Here is a 17,678-nt window from a genome sequence, read left to right as displayed (position 1 = left end):
ACCCGGGGACTGACTGCCTGTGACCCGGGGACTGACTGCCTGTGACCCAGGGGACTGCCTGTGACCCGGGGACTGCCTATGACCCGGGGGACTGACTGCCTGTGACCCAGGGGACTGCCTATGACCCGGGGGACTGACTGCCTGTGACCCAGGGGACTGACTGCCTGTGACCCAGGGACTGACTGCCTGTGACCCGGGGACTGACTGCCTGTGACCCGGGGACTGACTGCCTGTGACCCGGGGACTGACTGTGACCCGGGGACTGCCTGTGACCCGGGGACTGCCTGTGACCCGGGGGACTGCCTATGACCCGGGGGACTGACTGCCTGTGACCCGGGGGACTGACTGCCTGTGACCCGGGGACTGCCTGCCTGTGACCCGGGGACTGACTGCCTGTGACCCAGGGGACTGCCTGTGACCCAGGGACTGCACTAACTGCCTGTGACCCGGGGACTGCCTGTGACCCAGGGGACTGCCTGTGACCCAGGGGACTGCCTATGACCCGGGGGACTGACTGCCTGTGACCCAGGGGACTGACTGCCTGTGACCCGGGGACTGCCTGCCTGTGACCCGGGGACTGACTGCCTGTGACCCAGGGGACTGCCTGTGACCCAGGGACTGCACTAACTGCCTGTGACCCGGGGACTGCCTATGACCCGGGGGACTGACTGCCTGTGACCCAGGGGACTGACTGCCTGTGACCCGGGGACTGCCTGCCTGTGACCCGGGGACTGACTGCCTGTGACCCAGGGGACTGCCTGTGACCCAGGGACTGCACTAACTGCCTGTGACCCGGGGACTGCCTATGACCCGGGGGACTGACTGCCTGTGACCCAGGGGACTGCCTGTGACCCGGGGGACTGACTGCCTGTGACCCAGGGGACTGACTGCCTGTGACCCGGGGACTGACTGCCTGTGACCCAGGGGACTGCCTGTGACCCAGGGACTGCCTATGACCCAGGGGACTAACTGCCTGTGACCCGGGGACTGCCTATGACCCGGGGGACTGACTGCCTGTGACCCAGGGGACTGCCTATGACCCGGGGGACTGACTGCCTGTGACCCAGGGGACTGACTGCCTGTGACCCAGGGGACTGACTGCCTGTGACCCAGGGGACTGCCTGTGACCCGGGGACTGGCTGCCTGTGACCCGGGGACTGGCTGCCTGTGACCCGGGGACTGGCTGCCTGTGACCCGGGGACTGGCTGCCTGTGACCCGGGGACTGGCTGCCTGTGACCCGGGGACTGCCTGTATTACACTGACTGATTCTCTGATTTGAACCAACCTTGCATTACTGGAATAAATTCCACTTGATCATGATCTATAATTCTTTAATCTGCTGTTGGATTCTGTTTGCTAGTATTTTGTTGACAGTTTTGTCATCTATTTTCCTAAGGTATATTGGTCTGAAGTTTTCTTGTAGTATCTTTGCCTGGTTTTGGTATCAGGGTAGTGCTGGCTTCATAGAAAGGGTTAGAGCGTGTTACTTTTTCCTCTACTTTTTGGAAGAGTTTGAAAAGGATGGGTATCGTATCTTCTCTAAATGTTTGATAAAATTTGCCAGTGAAGCTATCTGGTCCCAGACTTCTCTTTGTTGGGAGGCCTTTTATATTACTGTTTTAATTTCTTCACTTGTTATGAGTTTGTTGAGGTTTTCTACTTCTTTTTGAGTCAGTGTAGGTAGGTTATATGCCCCTAGGAATTTGTTCATTTCATCCCAGGTATCCATTTTGTTGGAGTACTTTTGCTCACAGTAGTACAGTAGGCCTCCCCCCCACCTGTGGGAGAAATGTCCCAAGATCCTGTGGATGCCTGAAACAGCGGATTGTACTGAACCCTATATATACTATATTTTTCCTGTACATACTTACATACCTATCTATGATAAAGTTTAATTTATAAGTTAGGTACAGTAGAAGATAAAAACAATAACGTGGGCATACCTGAATTGCCAACATCACTACTCTTGTGCTTTGGGGCCATGATTAAGTAAAATGAGGGTTCCTTGAACACAAGCACTGTGATTCTGAGAAAGTCAAGTTGGCTACTAAGTGAGTATTGGGCGGGTCGCGTAAACAGGGTGGATATGCTGGACAAAGGCATGAGTCACCTCAGCCTAGCAAGCGGTTTGTCAATTTTTTGATCTTTTCAAAGAACCAACTTCTGGATTTGTTAATTCTCTCTGTTGTTTTTCTGTTTCATTTATTTCTGCCCTTATATCAGGTATTTATTATTCATTGTTTCTGGTTTTGCTTAAAATTTTTCTATATACCTTCTAAAATTATACAGATCTTCTCGAGGCAGGATATGAAGATAAAGGAAGTTTAAAAGATGACTGTTAGGTTTCTGGTTTGTTCAGGGACAGGAAACACTAGAAAAGAACATGATTTTGGAGAGGTGGTCACAAGTTCAGTGTAGGACGCCCTGAGTTTATGATTCCTTTGAGATATCTAGGTAAAGATGTCAAAAGCATTAAAAGTATATTTATAGAGAGATACAATGTGGAGAAAGACCTGGTTTTCAACATTAAAATAAAAATGTATGTAATATTCTAGGGTTCATTGTCTAGTGTGGCGGCTACTAGACACGTGGTTACTGAGCACTTAATACGTGGCTAGTTCAAATTGAGTTGTGCTGAAAACATAAAATATATGTCAGACTTTGGAGATTTAGTGTCAAAACAATGTAATATATCAAATATCTAATTACTGCTTTTTTTATTGTGCTTTAGAAAGTTTACAGCTCTAGTTAGTTTCTCATTGAAAAATTTATACACATTTTTTCTGACATTGGTTGCAATCCCCACAATGTGACAGCATGCTTCCCTTTTCCACCCTGGGTTCCCTGTGTCCATGCATCCAGTTCCTGTCGCTTCCTGCCTTCTTATCCTGCTTTTGGACAGAAGCTTCCCATTTGATCTCATGTATTTGATTGAACTAAGAAGCATGTTCCTTCCATGTGTTATTTAAAAATAAGGAGAACACTTCACGAATTTGTGTGTTGTCCTTGCGCAAGGGCCGTGCTAATCTTTTCTGTATCGTTCCAATTTTAGTATACGTGCTGCTGAAGTGAGCATTAATGACTCCTTTTTTAAATACTGATTACATGTTGAAATGGGGGCATTGGTGGCTTGGTGCTGGAATTCTTGCCTTCCAGGTGGCAGGCCTAGCTTTGAGTCCCTGCCAGTGCACCTCATGCACAGGTACCGCCTGCCTGGCACTGGAGGCTTGTGTGTTGCTGCCATGTTGAATAGGTTTCCGCAGAGCTTCCAGGCAAAACTGTGTGATCGTTGTTTTTTTAATGCAGCAGATTATAAATTTCTTCTATATCTGACTTGTTACATGTGTTCCATTTGATAGCATAAAAAGGGATTTTTCAGCCAACAAATTTGTGAACAGAAAGGCTTAGTGATCTTCCGAAAATCAGCCTGTGGAAACCCTGTGGGTCACAGTGGTCCTGTCTGCAACTGATCGTGGGAACAGTGCAGGACTGGGCAGCATTTAGTTTTGTTGTGCCTAGGATCGTGTTGAGCCAGGGGCTGACTCGACCACAGCTAACAAAAACAACGTGCAGAAATGGCAACACTTAGGGTACAGTCAGTCCTCAGTATTTGTGGGGTCTGTGTTTGCAGATTCGCTTACTGACAGTTATTTGGAACCCTGAAGTCAGCATCTGCCAGGCTTTCCCTGTCGTTCGCGGACCTGTACGCCGGGGAGAGCTGGAGTTGCGCAGTGCACTTGTTCCCAGCTGATGTCGTTCAAGGCTGGTTCAGCATTTGCTAACTCAGTGTTTGTGGTGACTTTGTGAACATAATTATTACCAAGAATAATGAGAATCAACTGTGTTGAGTTCAATGAAATACACTTTTAAAATCAATTTTACCTGTCTTTTTTGCTTTTTTAATGTGACCACCAGAAAAATTAAAATTGCAGATGTGGCTCAGATTACTTTCCTGTTGGACGGTGCTGTTCTGGATTGTCAGCTGGGAGAAAAAGAAATGTACAGAAGCAGGCTGATGGAAATACACAAAAATGTTACTGTTTATGAGAATTCATTTTGTTTAGGTTTTCTATCTTCACTTTTCAAATTTCATATAAATTATTTTTAGACCTTAAAAAAGCTTTTTAGGCTTTTGATTTCAGAAGGTCAGGACAATTTGATCTTTGACTTTCATACTGTATAGAAAATTTTAGCGTTCCCAACGGCCATTATACTTCACCAAGGTCATCAAAGGCGTGTAGTTCATCCTAAACAACCAGTTTTAAACGTGACCTCTGTCAGCACCTGAAACATGTTCAGTATTAAATTTCTATGCTGTGTCATTATTTTTAAGGTGCTGAAAATAGTTCTGATACAGAAAGTGCTCCTTCGCCGGTTGAAGCCGTCAAGCCCAGTGAAGATAGCACAGAAAACGGTACTTCTCGAGGAGAGACCGAACCTGTGGCCGAGCCCCAGTCCAACTCTGAAGCTGCACCAAGTACATCGCCCTCACCAGCAGGCCCGAGTGTGAAACATGCTGAAAACGAAAGTACGGAGACCCAGGCAGATGACGTCAACGTTGAAACAGCAGAAGCCATGGACGTAGACCATCGGGAGCACAGTGCCGAAGTGAGTTCTGTCCTTGATCTCCCAGCAGCAACCAAAGCTGACTCTGTAGATGCTGAAATGAGGGTACCGGGAAGCGGTGCGGCTCAAGTTGAAGGTGATACCAAAGAAAGAGCCTTGGAGAGAGCCAGCGAGAAGGGCGAGCCTGGAGGTGAAGATCTGGTTGTGGCTCAGCAGGTCACTGCCCAGCGGCCTGAGCACCAGTCAGACAACGATTCCAGTGCCACCTGCAGTGCTGACGAAGACGTGGATGGAGAGCCTGAGAGGCAGAGGTGAGGCCAGCTCCGCAGAGGGTACCCTCCTCTTACCCTCTTGTTGTTGCCCGTATCGCGGGATGGTACTAGCTGCAGAGGTTGTCCCTGTGTAAATATTGGAAGTTAAAGGTAATCAGGATGATCTTAGTACTGGCTTATGATGCTGTTCATCTGTTTAAATAATGAGGCAAAATTATGTGATCATTATTTTTTTAAAGCAGCAGATTATAAATTTCTTCTGTATCTGACTTGTTACATGTATTCCATATGATAGCATAAAAAGGGTATTTTTTAGCCAACAAATTTACGAACAAAACTGCAGATGACTCTTGTGCCTGGTGATGGAAGCAGCGTGGTGGTGGTGAGGGTGGAGGCAGCACAGGCTCTCACTTTCGTTTGCACCGAGCCTTGAAGACCTCAGAGCAAGGCCTGCTGTGCGTGTGTCACAGATCTAAGGAAACACTGACCTGAGAAACACGTTAAGTGTCCTGAAAATTAAAACATAATTTAAATACACATTAATGGTCATAATCATGACCATTTTTTGGTATCAGTTAAAATTTTAGATTGTTCATATTTGTCATGAAAAAAGATGAGGTATAATACAAGTCAATTTAAGTACTTCTAGTTATTAACGATAAAGTAATATAAAGAATGCATTGCATCTTTATGGTTTTTGTGAAAAGATAAATATATTTATAGGAATAGATACTACTTAATATATTTAATTTCTTAGATGTTTCCTTTTCCTTGAAAGAAGTAGAATCACAAGAGTATGTTGGATTTGTGCAAATTCTAGAAATGAATTAGACTAAAACATCTTTTAGTGAGAAACCTAATCAAGCCCTGTCTTTTTTTTTCACTTTTTTAACAAGAAAGAGACAAGCCACCCGACAGACAACTGAATCCTTTTCAGAGTTCTGCTTTCATAGTGTGTCCTGGGGCCTCTGTGCTTTCAGTCTGTGTCCAGTACCTTCTGTATCTCATAGACTCCAGAGTAAGATTTGATATTAGAATCATAATGAGCATGACAGTGATGATTTCTCAAAGAGATTTTACATAGTAGATACTAGAATTTTCATCAGTAAGAATTGAAATAAAATAAAACCTTTGGTTTACCAGAATATCCAACTGTCTAGATCACCCTTTTTTCCCTGATCTCACATTAATCTAAATTTTATTTTAATGGTCCCAGACTTTAACTGGCGTAAACATAAATTGATTCAGGCTATATATTCCTTTTTTAAGCATTCTGTAATGAAATATGTCATCCAAAATAAGAATTGTCTGTGTTTTGCACTGTTGGTTTTGGTGATTAGATTTATAAATAAAGGAAAGTTTTTCATGACAGTAATTGTAAGGGTGAGCATTTTAAGAAATGGACGTGACAATGGTCTTGAAATTCAGAAGTGTTATCAGAAAGATGGGTGGTTTGTGAATGATACCTCAGAGCCTGCATCACTCCAAGTATTGTCAGGATAACACTTTCAGTTTTCTACACTTGACATCTTTCTACATCTTGGTTTTTTTTTTTATGTAAATTATTTTATAGTTTCTAATTTTCTTATCAATTTATATGTTTAAAAATGTTCATCTTCCCCCTAATGAGTATGACAACATTGAGAAATACGAGTAAGGCCATAAGGCGTGACAGTAGTGTATAGTTTCCCCAAGCTCATACAGTGGCAAGTGTAGGTGTAAGATGGCAGGGGCTGTGATGAACTGAAGAACACATGGCCCGTGCTAAAAGGGCAGCTGCTACAAGTCCAGCACTGTGTTGCTGTGTGACCGCTGGTTCCATGTTGCCAGTGCTTTCCATTTTTTATGAGAAACCAGAGGTCTGAAATTTGGGGTGAAATTCCCAATTTTAAGATGGTTGAGGCTTATTCAAATGTTTAAAAAAATACCTTTGTGATCCTAGCAAAATATCCTATAACCATCCTGTAACAGGCAAATAAATATGTTCTTATTAGTATGTTAGTGGTGAATTAGGACCTAACATTTTATAATGGCTTTTGTTTTTTTTTGTTCAGACTGTTTTGTTGTTTAGATATAGATGATTAAATTCAGAAACATTTCAGCATATAAATTAATATTAGGTTGTATGAAAGACAATGGTTCTGTTTTTTGTCATCTGTCAAGTTAACATTGTAGACTCCCGTTCTCTTACTGTTCAGGTATCTTGTGAGGGTTAATGTGATGTATATTTGTACGCACACATGTACACATCAACTTAGAGGGAATGATGGTGATTGTATGTTCAGAGTCTTAAATAAGACTACATTAATTTGTCTTTTTTATTGCCAATTGCAGGATGTTTCCTATGGACTCAAAGTCTTCATTGTTAAATCCCACTGGATCTATACTGGTTTCATCCCCAATAAAACCAAATCCATTGGACCTGCAGCAGCTTCAACATCGAGCTGCTGTTATCCCACCAATGGTAAGTTTTAAATGTGAGCATGAAAAGTAAAGATGAAAAACAGACCTTCAGAGACATGTTTCGTACCTGATTTTAGTTCAGATTGAAAGGTGAAAAATCATTCTAGATTGTTCCTGCTTGGATTTTTCCTTTAAAAATATATATCTGTCTCCTGAGTTGGATTGGGGTTAGGGAGTACGAGGCCACATGGAGAAAATCCTGAATCTGACTCTGGGAAAGAACTCTTGTTATATAACCAGTTAGTGGAGTTTTTAAAAATGGATTCATTGCCATGATTGATTGAAATGCTCATTTTTGATTAAGGGGGAAAAAAAATATAATGGCTCCATCCATAAATTAGTAATTCCTGTTTTTATAATCATATCAATAAGTTGCTATAAAGCAGTAATAGAGTATATATATTATTAGCTTTTGGTTCTTTAAAATGAGTTAGAGATTATGGCCAGCTTCAGCATACAATTCTAAGGCTAGTTTTACCTTACTAATCTCTAAAAGTTTAAATCACTTTTGAAAAAGAATTCCACTGTTGAGTATTGCTTTTTTACTAAGTTGTGTTCTAGCTCTTGCTTTTTTTCAGAGGAGAAAAATGTATTTCCAGCGTCATGATAATTGGTAAAAGTTGTGAAATGTTTGGTTATAGCTCACAAGAAAATCATTAAATATTTGTTCATTCATTGATTGATTTATTCAAACAGACATTTATTGAGTGTCTGCCCAGGTAGGCAACGTTTTAAATCTCTGACTTCATATAACTTGCCTGGGTAATAAGATAACAAAAATGGTAATAAAACTTAAAATAAATTAAAATGTGATGCCCTATTAGAGACGTGAAAAGAAAATTCTATGGATGTTTCAGAGGAGGGAGAACTTCTTATTGGGAAACTTATGAAAGAGTCCACATAGGAAATGATATTTTAGTTGGACCAAAACCGTTCATTTGGCATTATAGCAAAAGAAGAAAAAGACATGTTCACATGTACGGAGCACAGTGGCAAGAGAATTAGTGTATGTTTAAAACTCCCACTTACAGTGGAGGAGAAAACTATAGGAGCCTTTAAGTACCAGGTTCTAAAGAAGTCATCTCTTTACTCTGGTCATGACTGTTTTGTATTCATGAAGTATGGACTGTGTTAGGGGCTATTTATTTAGTATTTTTTTAAAACAACTTTGATTCTTTCGTGAAGTGGGAGAAACGAAGTAAACACATAAGCAAACATATAACTGAAAATTGAAATTGAGGTTTTTTGAGATACCTAAGTGAAGCTGTTAGGTAGGCAATTTTATGTAAGTGTGGAACTTGGACAAAAGGTCTTAGAAACAGGAATTAATGAGTCGTTAACATGGAGATGACATTTCAGTCCACAGAAATGGTTGTGATTGCCGGCTGGGGGACACAGAAAGGAGGGGAGGGACCCAGGGCTGAGCCACAGGGGACTTGGCCAGGACTTTATTACTGTGCTGGCCATTGGCATCCTCAGATTTGTTTTTCTCTCCCTGTAGGTTTCCTGCACCCCATGTAATATACCACTTGGAACCCCAGTGAGTGGCTATGCTCTTTACCAGCGACACATTAAAGCAATGCATGAGTCGGCTCTCCTCGAGGAGCAGCGGCAGAGGCAAGAGCAGATGGATTTGGAGTGCAGAAGTTCTACCAGTCCATGTGGCACTGCCAAGAGTCCCAACAGAGACTGGGAAGGTAGGTAGATAGATCCCCACCAGGAACTTCTCCGAAGGGAAATAAAGCTGAAGCCGTGTTCTTGTGCTTTATACGTTATCAGCATATCAACTGATTTATTACAAGGTGTCCCTAACAGATAAAATCCCTTCAGTTGACCTCGGGCTATTGAGGAATGTCAATATTATTGACTACTAAAGGATGGCAGTACGTTTTTAATAGTGTTCTACTTCATGTGACTTTTCTGATATTCATCTTTGTGCTGGAAGACTGTATAAAAGCCATGCTTTATGCCCTATCCGTGACGATTGTTATCCTTGACTAAACCAGTGTACCTTCTAATTCTTGACAGGATGGGAGACAGCAGTGTGGAGTGGCTATTACTCTTAACATCCTGACTCAGCCCTTTCTCTGGCATTTACCAGCTGTGGCTGTAGGCAAGCCACGTAACCTCTCTGAGCTTTAATTTCCTCATCTATAAAATGGAAATAATTATATGTAATTTATAGTTCACCTCACACAGTCACAAACTTAGGAACAAAGTAGTAGTCAGTGTTGTTATATAACATGTGGTTCAGCATAGAGTAGGTATAGAATAGTATAAAGTACCTGTTAGCATTGTGATGTCACTGTTATTATTTCAAGTGACAGATTTGAGTTGGTGCATGTTTTAGTTTCTTTTTTAAGGGACTGTATTTCTAAATTTTAATAAATTCCCCTGGCATGGTAAGGAAATGGCATGTGTGTTTTGGCTGATAGTTTATGGACTATCAGCTATGGCATGCTGAGAATATAAGAGTACTAATGTCTTCTGCAGTTATGGTTTAGGTTTTTTATAATGATTGAGAAGACTCTTTGCAGTACCTTATATACATAAGTAAGAGCTATTAGCTTTAGGGAGTCCCTGGGTAGCACAAATAGTTAAGCGCTCAACCACTAGTGGAAATGTTGGCAGTTTGAACCCACTTGGAGGTGCCTAGGAAGACAGGCCTGGCGATCTGGCTCTGAAAGGTCACAGCCTTGAAAACCCTGTGGAGCAGTTCCACCCTGCACACATCAGGCTGCCGTGAGCCAAACCGTCTCGACGACAGCTGACAGCATCGACAGTAGCTTCAGAGTGCCGTACACGTCCAGGGCTCTTTAATATAAAATCGTGACTGGTACTGATTCTTCTGACCCCTGTTCCCTTGCCCAAATTGTACCATAAGTGAGTCATTAGCTACATAACGCTGAACCTTTTATGTTAGAGTTTTAAATATAAGTTTATTAGTATTTTAAGCATTAGTCTTGTGCTAGTAAAAATGTGAACTAGAGTGATAATACTCACCAAAGTTGGGGTCATGATAGGTGCTCAGTGAATATTTGTTGAATGAAGACAGAAGCATAACTTTTGGGCCGTTAGTATATTATGTCTAAGAATTCAGTAGTTCAGTAATTTACCCAGCGTGTACTCAGGAATTACATGTTGAAGGAATGAATTAAATGAATGACATAATGGAGATAGCTTATCGGGTTTCACTATAAGTATACGTGGACTTACCAAAGTGCTCATCTTTTGAGCATTCCAGTTATGAGGAAATCTGTCAGTGGAGAACGGTAAATTATAGAGTAACTTAAAAGTCTGTGGATCTATTCCTTATAAGAATGATTTATGATAAAGTTTGTAGTGAAGAAGTAAAACTCAGACAGAATGACATTCAAATGGTGTCACTTGTTAAAGTCATGCCAAGCATAACAGTGTTCAGTTAGTAATATCTGGGTCATTATAAAGGAGAAAGACAGTTAACCTGGATATCATATGGTTATTTTAGAACCTCAGTATCTTTTCTGGATATGCTTTAGAAAATGGGTTGTGTTTTGGGAACTGGAGTGACTGCACCAGGCTAGAGCCCAAAATTCTGAGTCTCTAAACTGTGAACTAGATTTCTGGGTTGTCAGTCGCAGTAATCTGTGTGATTTTTAGATCTGAGTGGTAACCTAATTTTTAATCATAATACAGTGGTCTTAAAGCCAACCTGTAATTATACTTTGATTAATATAACACCGAGACTTTTACAGTTTGGTTCAAGATGACTGTGTACAAAGTGAGGCAGTTGCTTACATTTTATCCCAACGTTAGGTTTTGTTCTAGCTAATTTATCTAGTATATTCATCCAACTGTGTATTTAACAAGTCTCTCTTGAGTTCATAGCTGTCCTACTGTGTTCAGTATACAGGATAATCTCCCAAATTACATTCAGGCATTTGCAGCTAAACTGCTTGTGTGTAGAGAGGTTGATAAAAATGTTTTAAGTGCAAATCATAGAGCAGTTTATAGAATGTTAATTATAGTAAGAATGTGGTTTTATGTGTAAAACCTTACCAATACTGCTGTACCAAACTCATTGCCATTGAGTTGATTTCTACTCCCAGCGACCCTATAAGACAGAGTAGAACTTCTGCCATAGTTTCCAAGGCTGTAATCTTTATGGAAGCCGACTGCCAGATCTTTCTCGCACAGAGCGGCTTTTGGGTTGCAGCCACTGACCTTTCAGTTAGCAGCCAAGTGCTTTAACCACTGCGCCACCAGGGCTCCTGAACACACTGGTATAGATCAGCTGAATCAGGACCATGGTTTTGGCTTTTCCCTTCATGATCTCACTGGGAAAGTAACAGGCAGCACCTGTTGTCCAGCTGTTCGGTCGCATTATCATCTCTGAATGTGAATGGTACCCATACCTACGGTCAAGTAGTTTAAAGCTTTTCCATCTTCCGAAAAGCTTGAGAAAAGACTTACAGAAGAGTTTTTTTCACTTTCCAGTAATACAACTTGAGGCCTCTGTTCCTACAGTGAAAAATTCAAACTTATGCACATAGAGGTAGAATTGAACTAAAAATGCAAGTTTAACAAACTCTGTGCAGTTGAAATAAGAGTTAATGCTGCTGTGCAACTGAGTGCAGCCGTGTGTGTGTGTGTGTCTCTGTGTGTGTGTGTGTGTGTGTGTGTGTGTGTTGTTTTGTTTCTTTGGTGGTTTTTCCCAGCTCTGGGTACACGGTGATTTAAATTGCTGTTCACAAACATCTAAATGTGTATCTTTTTTTTTTTTTTTTTTAAATGACTAATTGGATTTTTCTACATAAACTTACTGGAAATGACAAAAACAATTGGGCACTGAATTTATAATACAGTTAACGTTACCCAAACCCAGTGCCTTCAAGTCAATTCCGACTCACAGTTAACATTAAATTTTTTAAAAAGGAAAAAGTGATTTTTCCTGCAGTAATTAGTTAACAACATAAACAAATATATGAAAAAGAGTTGGCAGTTCGAACCCACCCAGTGGCTCCGCAGGAGGAAGACCTGATGATCTGCGTTCTTAAAGATTATGGACAAGAAAACCCCATGGGGCAGTTCTACTCTGTCGAAAGTTGACTCAGTGGCATGTAACGACAGCATATAAAAAAACATAAATCACCTAAGGGTAATTTTTAACAATTAATTTATAAGACCTACATGAATAAACTAGCCCTGGTGGCGCTGCTAACCAAAAGGTCAGCAGTTTAAATCCATCAGCTGCTCCTTGGAAACCCTGTGGAGCAATTCTGCTCTGTCCTATGGGGTCACCGGGAGTTCTGCTCTGTCCTGTGGGGTCACCGTGAGTTCTGCTCTGTCCTGTGGGGTCACCGTGAGTTCTGCTCTGTCCTGTGGGGTCACCGTGAGTTCTGCTCTGTCCTGTGGGGTCACCGTGAGTTCTGCTCTGTCCTGTGGGGTCACCGTGAGTTCTGCTCTGTCCTGTGGGGTCACCGGGAGTTCTGCTCTGTCCTGTGGGGTCACCGTGAGTTCTGCTCTGTCCTGTGGGGTCACCGTGAGTTCTGCTCTGTCCTGTGGGGTCACCGTGAGTTCTGCTCTGTCCTGTGGGGTCACCGTGAGTTCTGCTCTGTCCTGTGGGGTCACCGTGAGTTCTGCTCTGTCCTGTGGGGTCACCGTGAGTTCTGCTCTGTCCTGTGGGGTCACCGTGAGTTCTGCTCTGTCCTGTGGGGTCACCGTGAGTTCTGCTCTGTCCTGTGGGGTCACCGGAAGTTCTGCTCTGTCCTGTGGGGTCACCGGGAGTTCTGCTCTGTCCTGTGGGGTCACCGGGAGTTCTGCTCTGTCCTGTGGGGTCACCATGAGTTGGAACCGACTTGGCAGCAACAGGCCTTTTTGGTTTATATGGATAAAACTAGGTTCCTTCTCCTGTGTTTATTCATAAATGTAATGCAAGTCCTCTGAAAATCCCAGTGATATTTTGTTTTGGAAGAAAGTACTCAATAAAATGATCTTCAACTTAGAGTTACCTGGAAGACTAAACATATGACTAGGTAAGGAAAACAATGTAAAAGGATAAGAAAACGAGTGGGCCTTTGTCCTGGCAGACAGTAAAATGGCCAAAATCTCTAAGTAGTTAGGGTCACAGATGATTTTTACTTTCTTTTTGCTTTTTTTATTTTCTAAAATTTCTAAAATGTGTCAGTTTCATTTGGAAAGAAAAAATTATATATTTGTGATTTTTTTTTTTTTAAGTCTTAGTATAACTCTATCTCTGGCATGCCCCTTAATTGGTTAAAGTATCATTATACTTTATATAAAATATACTTTATATAGAGGTAATTTAAATGTTAAGTATTTTCATTAGCATTATTATAGCAGTATTCATAGTTTATAAGCTTTGGATTTGTTGGATCTGCATCTTAAAGGCTTCTTTCATTTCTGAGTTACGTTTATTTCTGTGAATATTAAGCAGTGTGCTTGAACAGGCTCATTATAAGAGATTTGAAGCTCTTAGAGATCTGACCTCTAATTCAGACGAGACTTGAATTCATAGAATTACTTGGTAATCTGATGCTTGGCTGTTATGATTTTATTGCAAGTGAAAACACTCGATTCTCCTAATGAGAGGAAAGAGGAGTTCTTTGTTCTTTAAAGGGGGAAAAAAAATCATAATTTAATTTTTGAGGACTCTATTACATCACAGATGGTGCATACATACAGAATTTAGGTTATAGGGTTTCTAAACCTCTCTTTGGGTAGATTCCCCTCCGTGAAATATTTAGATCTGGATATTAATATATAGATGGATCTGCCCCCTGTATGGTATGGGCTTGGTCCTTTCACACTTACTATTTTAATTTGGGGTTCTTCCCTTATTTTGATAACTTTAACTTTCTTAGGAAAATCAGTCGCCTATATGCCTTATGCTGAGGTCAGACGTGCCCTAGAACAGGAAGCACAGACGCACAGTACCGCAGCAAGGTCAGCCTCACCGTGTAGGCCCTCTGCGAGAGAAGTCAGTAAAGCCGCTCCACAGCCCGATAGGAGTGCAGCCCGCTGTAGTGTCCCGCCAGGTAAATCTCATTCCTCTGCACAGTGGCTGGTGGCCATCTCCCTGCAGATGTCAGCACCGGGTTATCTAGTTCACGAACGAACCACCCTTCCAGGATGTGTCCTCATGCCCTTCCTCTTTGAAAATGACGTTGTTTCTCTGCATCCCATCATCGGTTGTATTCACATGAGACTCACCGGGCCGCTGGGAAATTTGTGTTCACACATTTTTATTGTGACATGGACTGACTTTTCTTTTAAGAGTACGTGTACTCTGTAAAACTCTAGAGATTCCACCCCCTGACCCCAAGAAATTCAAGCATTCTGAGAGCCAGAATCAGTAAATGTTTGTCAAGTTATGTAAGATGCAAAGAAGTTTTCAATTATGTCTGTAAATTCTACGACGTTGTGATACCAGCTATTCCTAAGCACCCTTTTTCCTCACATCCATTGTAAGGTCCAAAGAAATGATGGAGAAGGATAAAAACACGACTGGACATGGAAGTTTGCGGACGCCAAGCAGCGGTAGCCTGAAATGGGCCTTGGCTTGAAAGCTCTGCTTTGACAGGGAATTAAGTATCTCACTCTCACAAATACCATTTGTGACTTAAATGTGTGTACGTAAATATGTGTAATTCAAGTGAATGAGGAATTTAAAATAGAAATTTTCATCCTTGGCTTCGTCTTGCATTTATATTTGTGATTAAAAAATTCAGGAGAGACTGAAACGGGTAGTGTTGTAAACTAGGAAAGTGACTATCTTAAATGATTTGTTTTTCCTTTGAAAGTGCTCCAGCCTGCTGCACATCAAGTGATAACTAATCTTCCCGAAGGGGTTCGGCTTCCAACAACTCGGCCGACCAGGCCGCCGCCTCCTCTCATCCCATCATCCAAAACCACAGTGGCTTCAGAAAAACCGTCCTTTATAATGGGAGGCTCCATCTCACAGGTAAAGGGGCTTTTCTTTACCGTAGATTTCCTGTTGAATATTGCTTTGGCAAAACTTTTCCCTGCTTCTCACCCCTATTTGTCATAATAAATAATAATCTACCCAGATATGAAGCTTGTAGAAACAATGACCAGAAACTGTTCTCCCTGCCACACATCTGCACTTTGTGCAAGTTGTGTGCCCATACTGAGTGGCTGTAGCACACCACCTGGTTTAATTTACTGAAGGTGTAGATAAGCCTTGAAGTTTAGTGCAGTATAAAGTAAAAGGAAATATTTTCAATTATTGGAATATTTGTTGACTGTTATAAAGGCTCTAAATTATAGATGATTGGTCTCATAGGAAAGCCCTTGTTCAGACTTTTTTTCCCCCAGCTTTATTATTATTATTTTTTAAATCAGTTGAGTTGTGGTCTCATCTTAACAGTTCGTTTAGTTTTGCCTAATGTGTGCACGCAGTGACCACACCTCTGTCAGGTGTCGACCGCCTCCATCACTTCGGAAAGGAAGACATACCCCTTCCTAAGCAGCCCCCTCATAGCCTGAAGTGACCACTCTTCTGCTTTCTATTATCATACATTAATTTTGCCTTTTCTGGAACTGCGTATATGTGGAACCATACAGGATACACTCTCTTGTGTCTGTCCTATTTTACTGAAGCGTAATGGCTTCAGAGATTCATCCGGGTTTTTGTGCAATCAGTAGTTTCTTCCTTTTTTCTGCTGAATAATAATTCATAGTTTGATTGTCCGTTCTCCCATCGATAGAAACCTGAGCTGTTCCTAGTTTTCGACTGCTATGAGTAAAGCCATTGTGAACATTCTTTTTCAAGGCTCTCTGTGGACCTTGGTTTTCATTTTTCTTGTATAATTACCTGGAAGTGGAATTGCTGGGTAGATATGATGTTTTACTTTATAATTTTCCACAGGGGTTCTACTGTTTTACACTGCTACCAGCAGTGTGTGAGTTCCAGTTGCCCTGTACCCTCATCATTTGCTCTTGTCAGACTTTTTCATTTTAGTCATACTAGTGGGTGTGTGGAAACCCTGGTGATGTAGTGGGTAAGTGCTACAGTTGCTAACCAAAAGGTCAGCAGTTTGAATCCACCAGGCGCTCCTTGGAAACTCTATGGGACAGTTCTGCTCTGCCCTCTAGGGTTGCTATAAGTTGGAATCGACTCGACAGTAACGGGTTTGGTTTGGTTTTTTATTAGTGGCTGTATAATAATATCTCGTTGTTATCTTGCACTTCCCTGGCAACTAAAGATGTTGAGCACTTTTTCATGTGCTTATTGGCTGTATATCTGACTTTGTGAGATGGCTGTATGAGTATTACTCGTTTTTATTGGACCCTTTTGTAATTGGATTGTTGGAGTTTTACTGTATTATATAGGAAAATTCTGTGTTGGATATATGTACAGGTAGTCACGAACTTACAACGTAATTGTGTTATGATGAACCACACTTAATGACCATGTGGGTTTTTTTTGGTACATCTTATCATTAGCAATATGTATATATGTATTAAAATATGTCTGTATTTTTATATGTAATGTTTCTAACCCCCAAAGACAAAAATCAGATTTATAAAGATACTGATAATAAAAGGCAATAATAATGAAAACTAAAGTAGAAATGCGATATTTGACTTATGTCACAGCTGACTTACAACAGAGTAGGTGAAATGAAATCCTGTCCTAAGTTGGGGACTGCCTGCATTATGAGTATTTTCTGTGTCTCTTGTGTCTTTATTTTCTTAATAGTGTGTTTTGATGAACAGAAGTTTTAAATTTTGATGAAGTCTGTATATCAGTTTTTTTTCCTCATATGATTAGTTCTTTCTCTTGAAGAAAATCTTTGCCTGATTCAAGATTGTGGATGTTTTCTTCTAGTTTTATATAGTTTTATCTTTTATGTTTAGGTCTGTGATCCATCTCAGATTAGTTTTTATGTACAGTGTGAGGTGGGAAATAGACACTCGTTTTTCCATATGTATTTTCAGTTCCGGGAACATTGGTTGCAGAGTCCTTTCTTTCTTCCATTTGATTGCTTTACTGTCTTGGTCAAAAATACTTTGTGTATGTTGGGATGTATTTTTGAACTCTCTTTTCAGTTCCACTGATGTTACCTTATTTTTATGCAAATATCACACATCTTCTACAGTTTTTTTTGCCAACCATACCCTCCCCCGCACCCCAGGTATTTTTATCAGGACACTATGCTGATTTTTTTACATGTAAATTAGCATAGCGTGCTTACAAAAGCATCTTGGGGGGGCGCGGAGGGGGGAGTGGTTTGGGGAGGGCGTGACTGGCAAACAAATGTAAATGGCAGGCGTTATTTGTGTAAAAATGCGGTACTTGTCCATCCTTTGGTCAGTTTCACAGTATTGGTTTCTGTAAACCAAACCCGGTA

At 41.3% G+C, this 17,678-nt stretch overlaps 1 protein-coding gene and 1 non-coding gene across 10 annotated transcripts in view; one reads left to right on the top strand and one right to left on the bottom strand.

Moving 5' to 3' along the window:
* Positions 1-17,678, top strand: part of NCOR1 (nuclear receptor corepressor 1) — a 240,883-nt gene that overhangs the window by 170,837 nt on the left and 52,368 nt on the right. For all 9 annotated transcript variants that reach the window (XM_049859791.1, XM_049859790.1, XM_049859789.1 and 6 more), the window contains 4 exons: positions 4,335-4,878; positions 7,174-7,303; positions 8,804-8,999; positions 15,105-15,265. In XM_049859791.1, the coding sequence (XP_049715748.1) occupies positions 4,335-4,878; positions 7,174-7,303; positions 8,804-8,999; positions 15,105-15,265 (1,031 nt within the window). The remainder of the gene's footprint in view (positions 1-4,334; positions 4,879-7,173; positions 7,304-8,803; positions 9,000-15,104; positions 15,266-17,678) is intronic.
* LOC126063321 (U6 spliceosomal RNA) lies at positions 2,971-3,077 on the bottom strand. Its single transcript, XR_007514267.1, has one exon. It is a non-coding gene; the product is annotated as a U6 spliceosomal RNA (small nuclear RNA).

This window comes from Elephas maximus, chromosome 19 (genome assembly GCF_024166365.1).
Source record: "Elephas maximus indicus isolate mEleMax1 chromosome 19, mEleMax1 primary haplotype, whole genome shotgun sequence".
NCBI lineage: Eukaryota > Metazoa > Chordata > Mammalia > Proboscidea > Elephantidae > Elephas > Elephas maximus.
The sequence above is the reverse complement of the archived record's forward strand: the minus strand, read 5'-3'. Positions and strand labels throughout refer to the sequence as shown.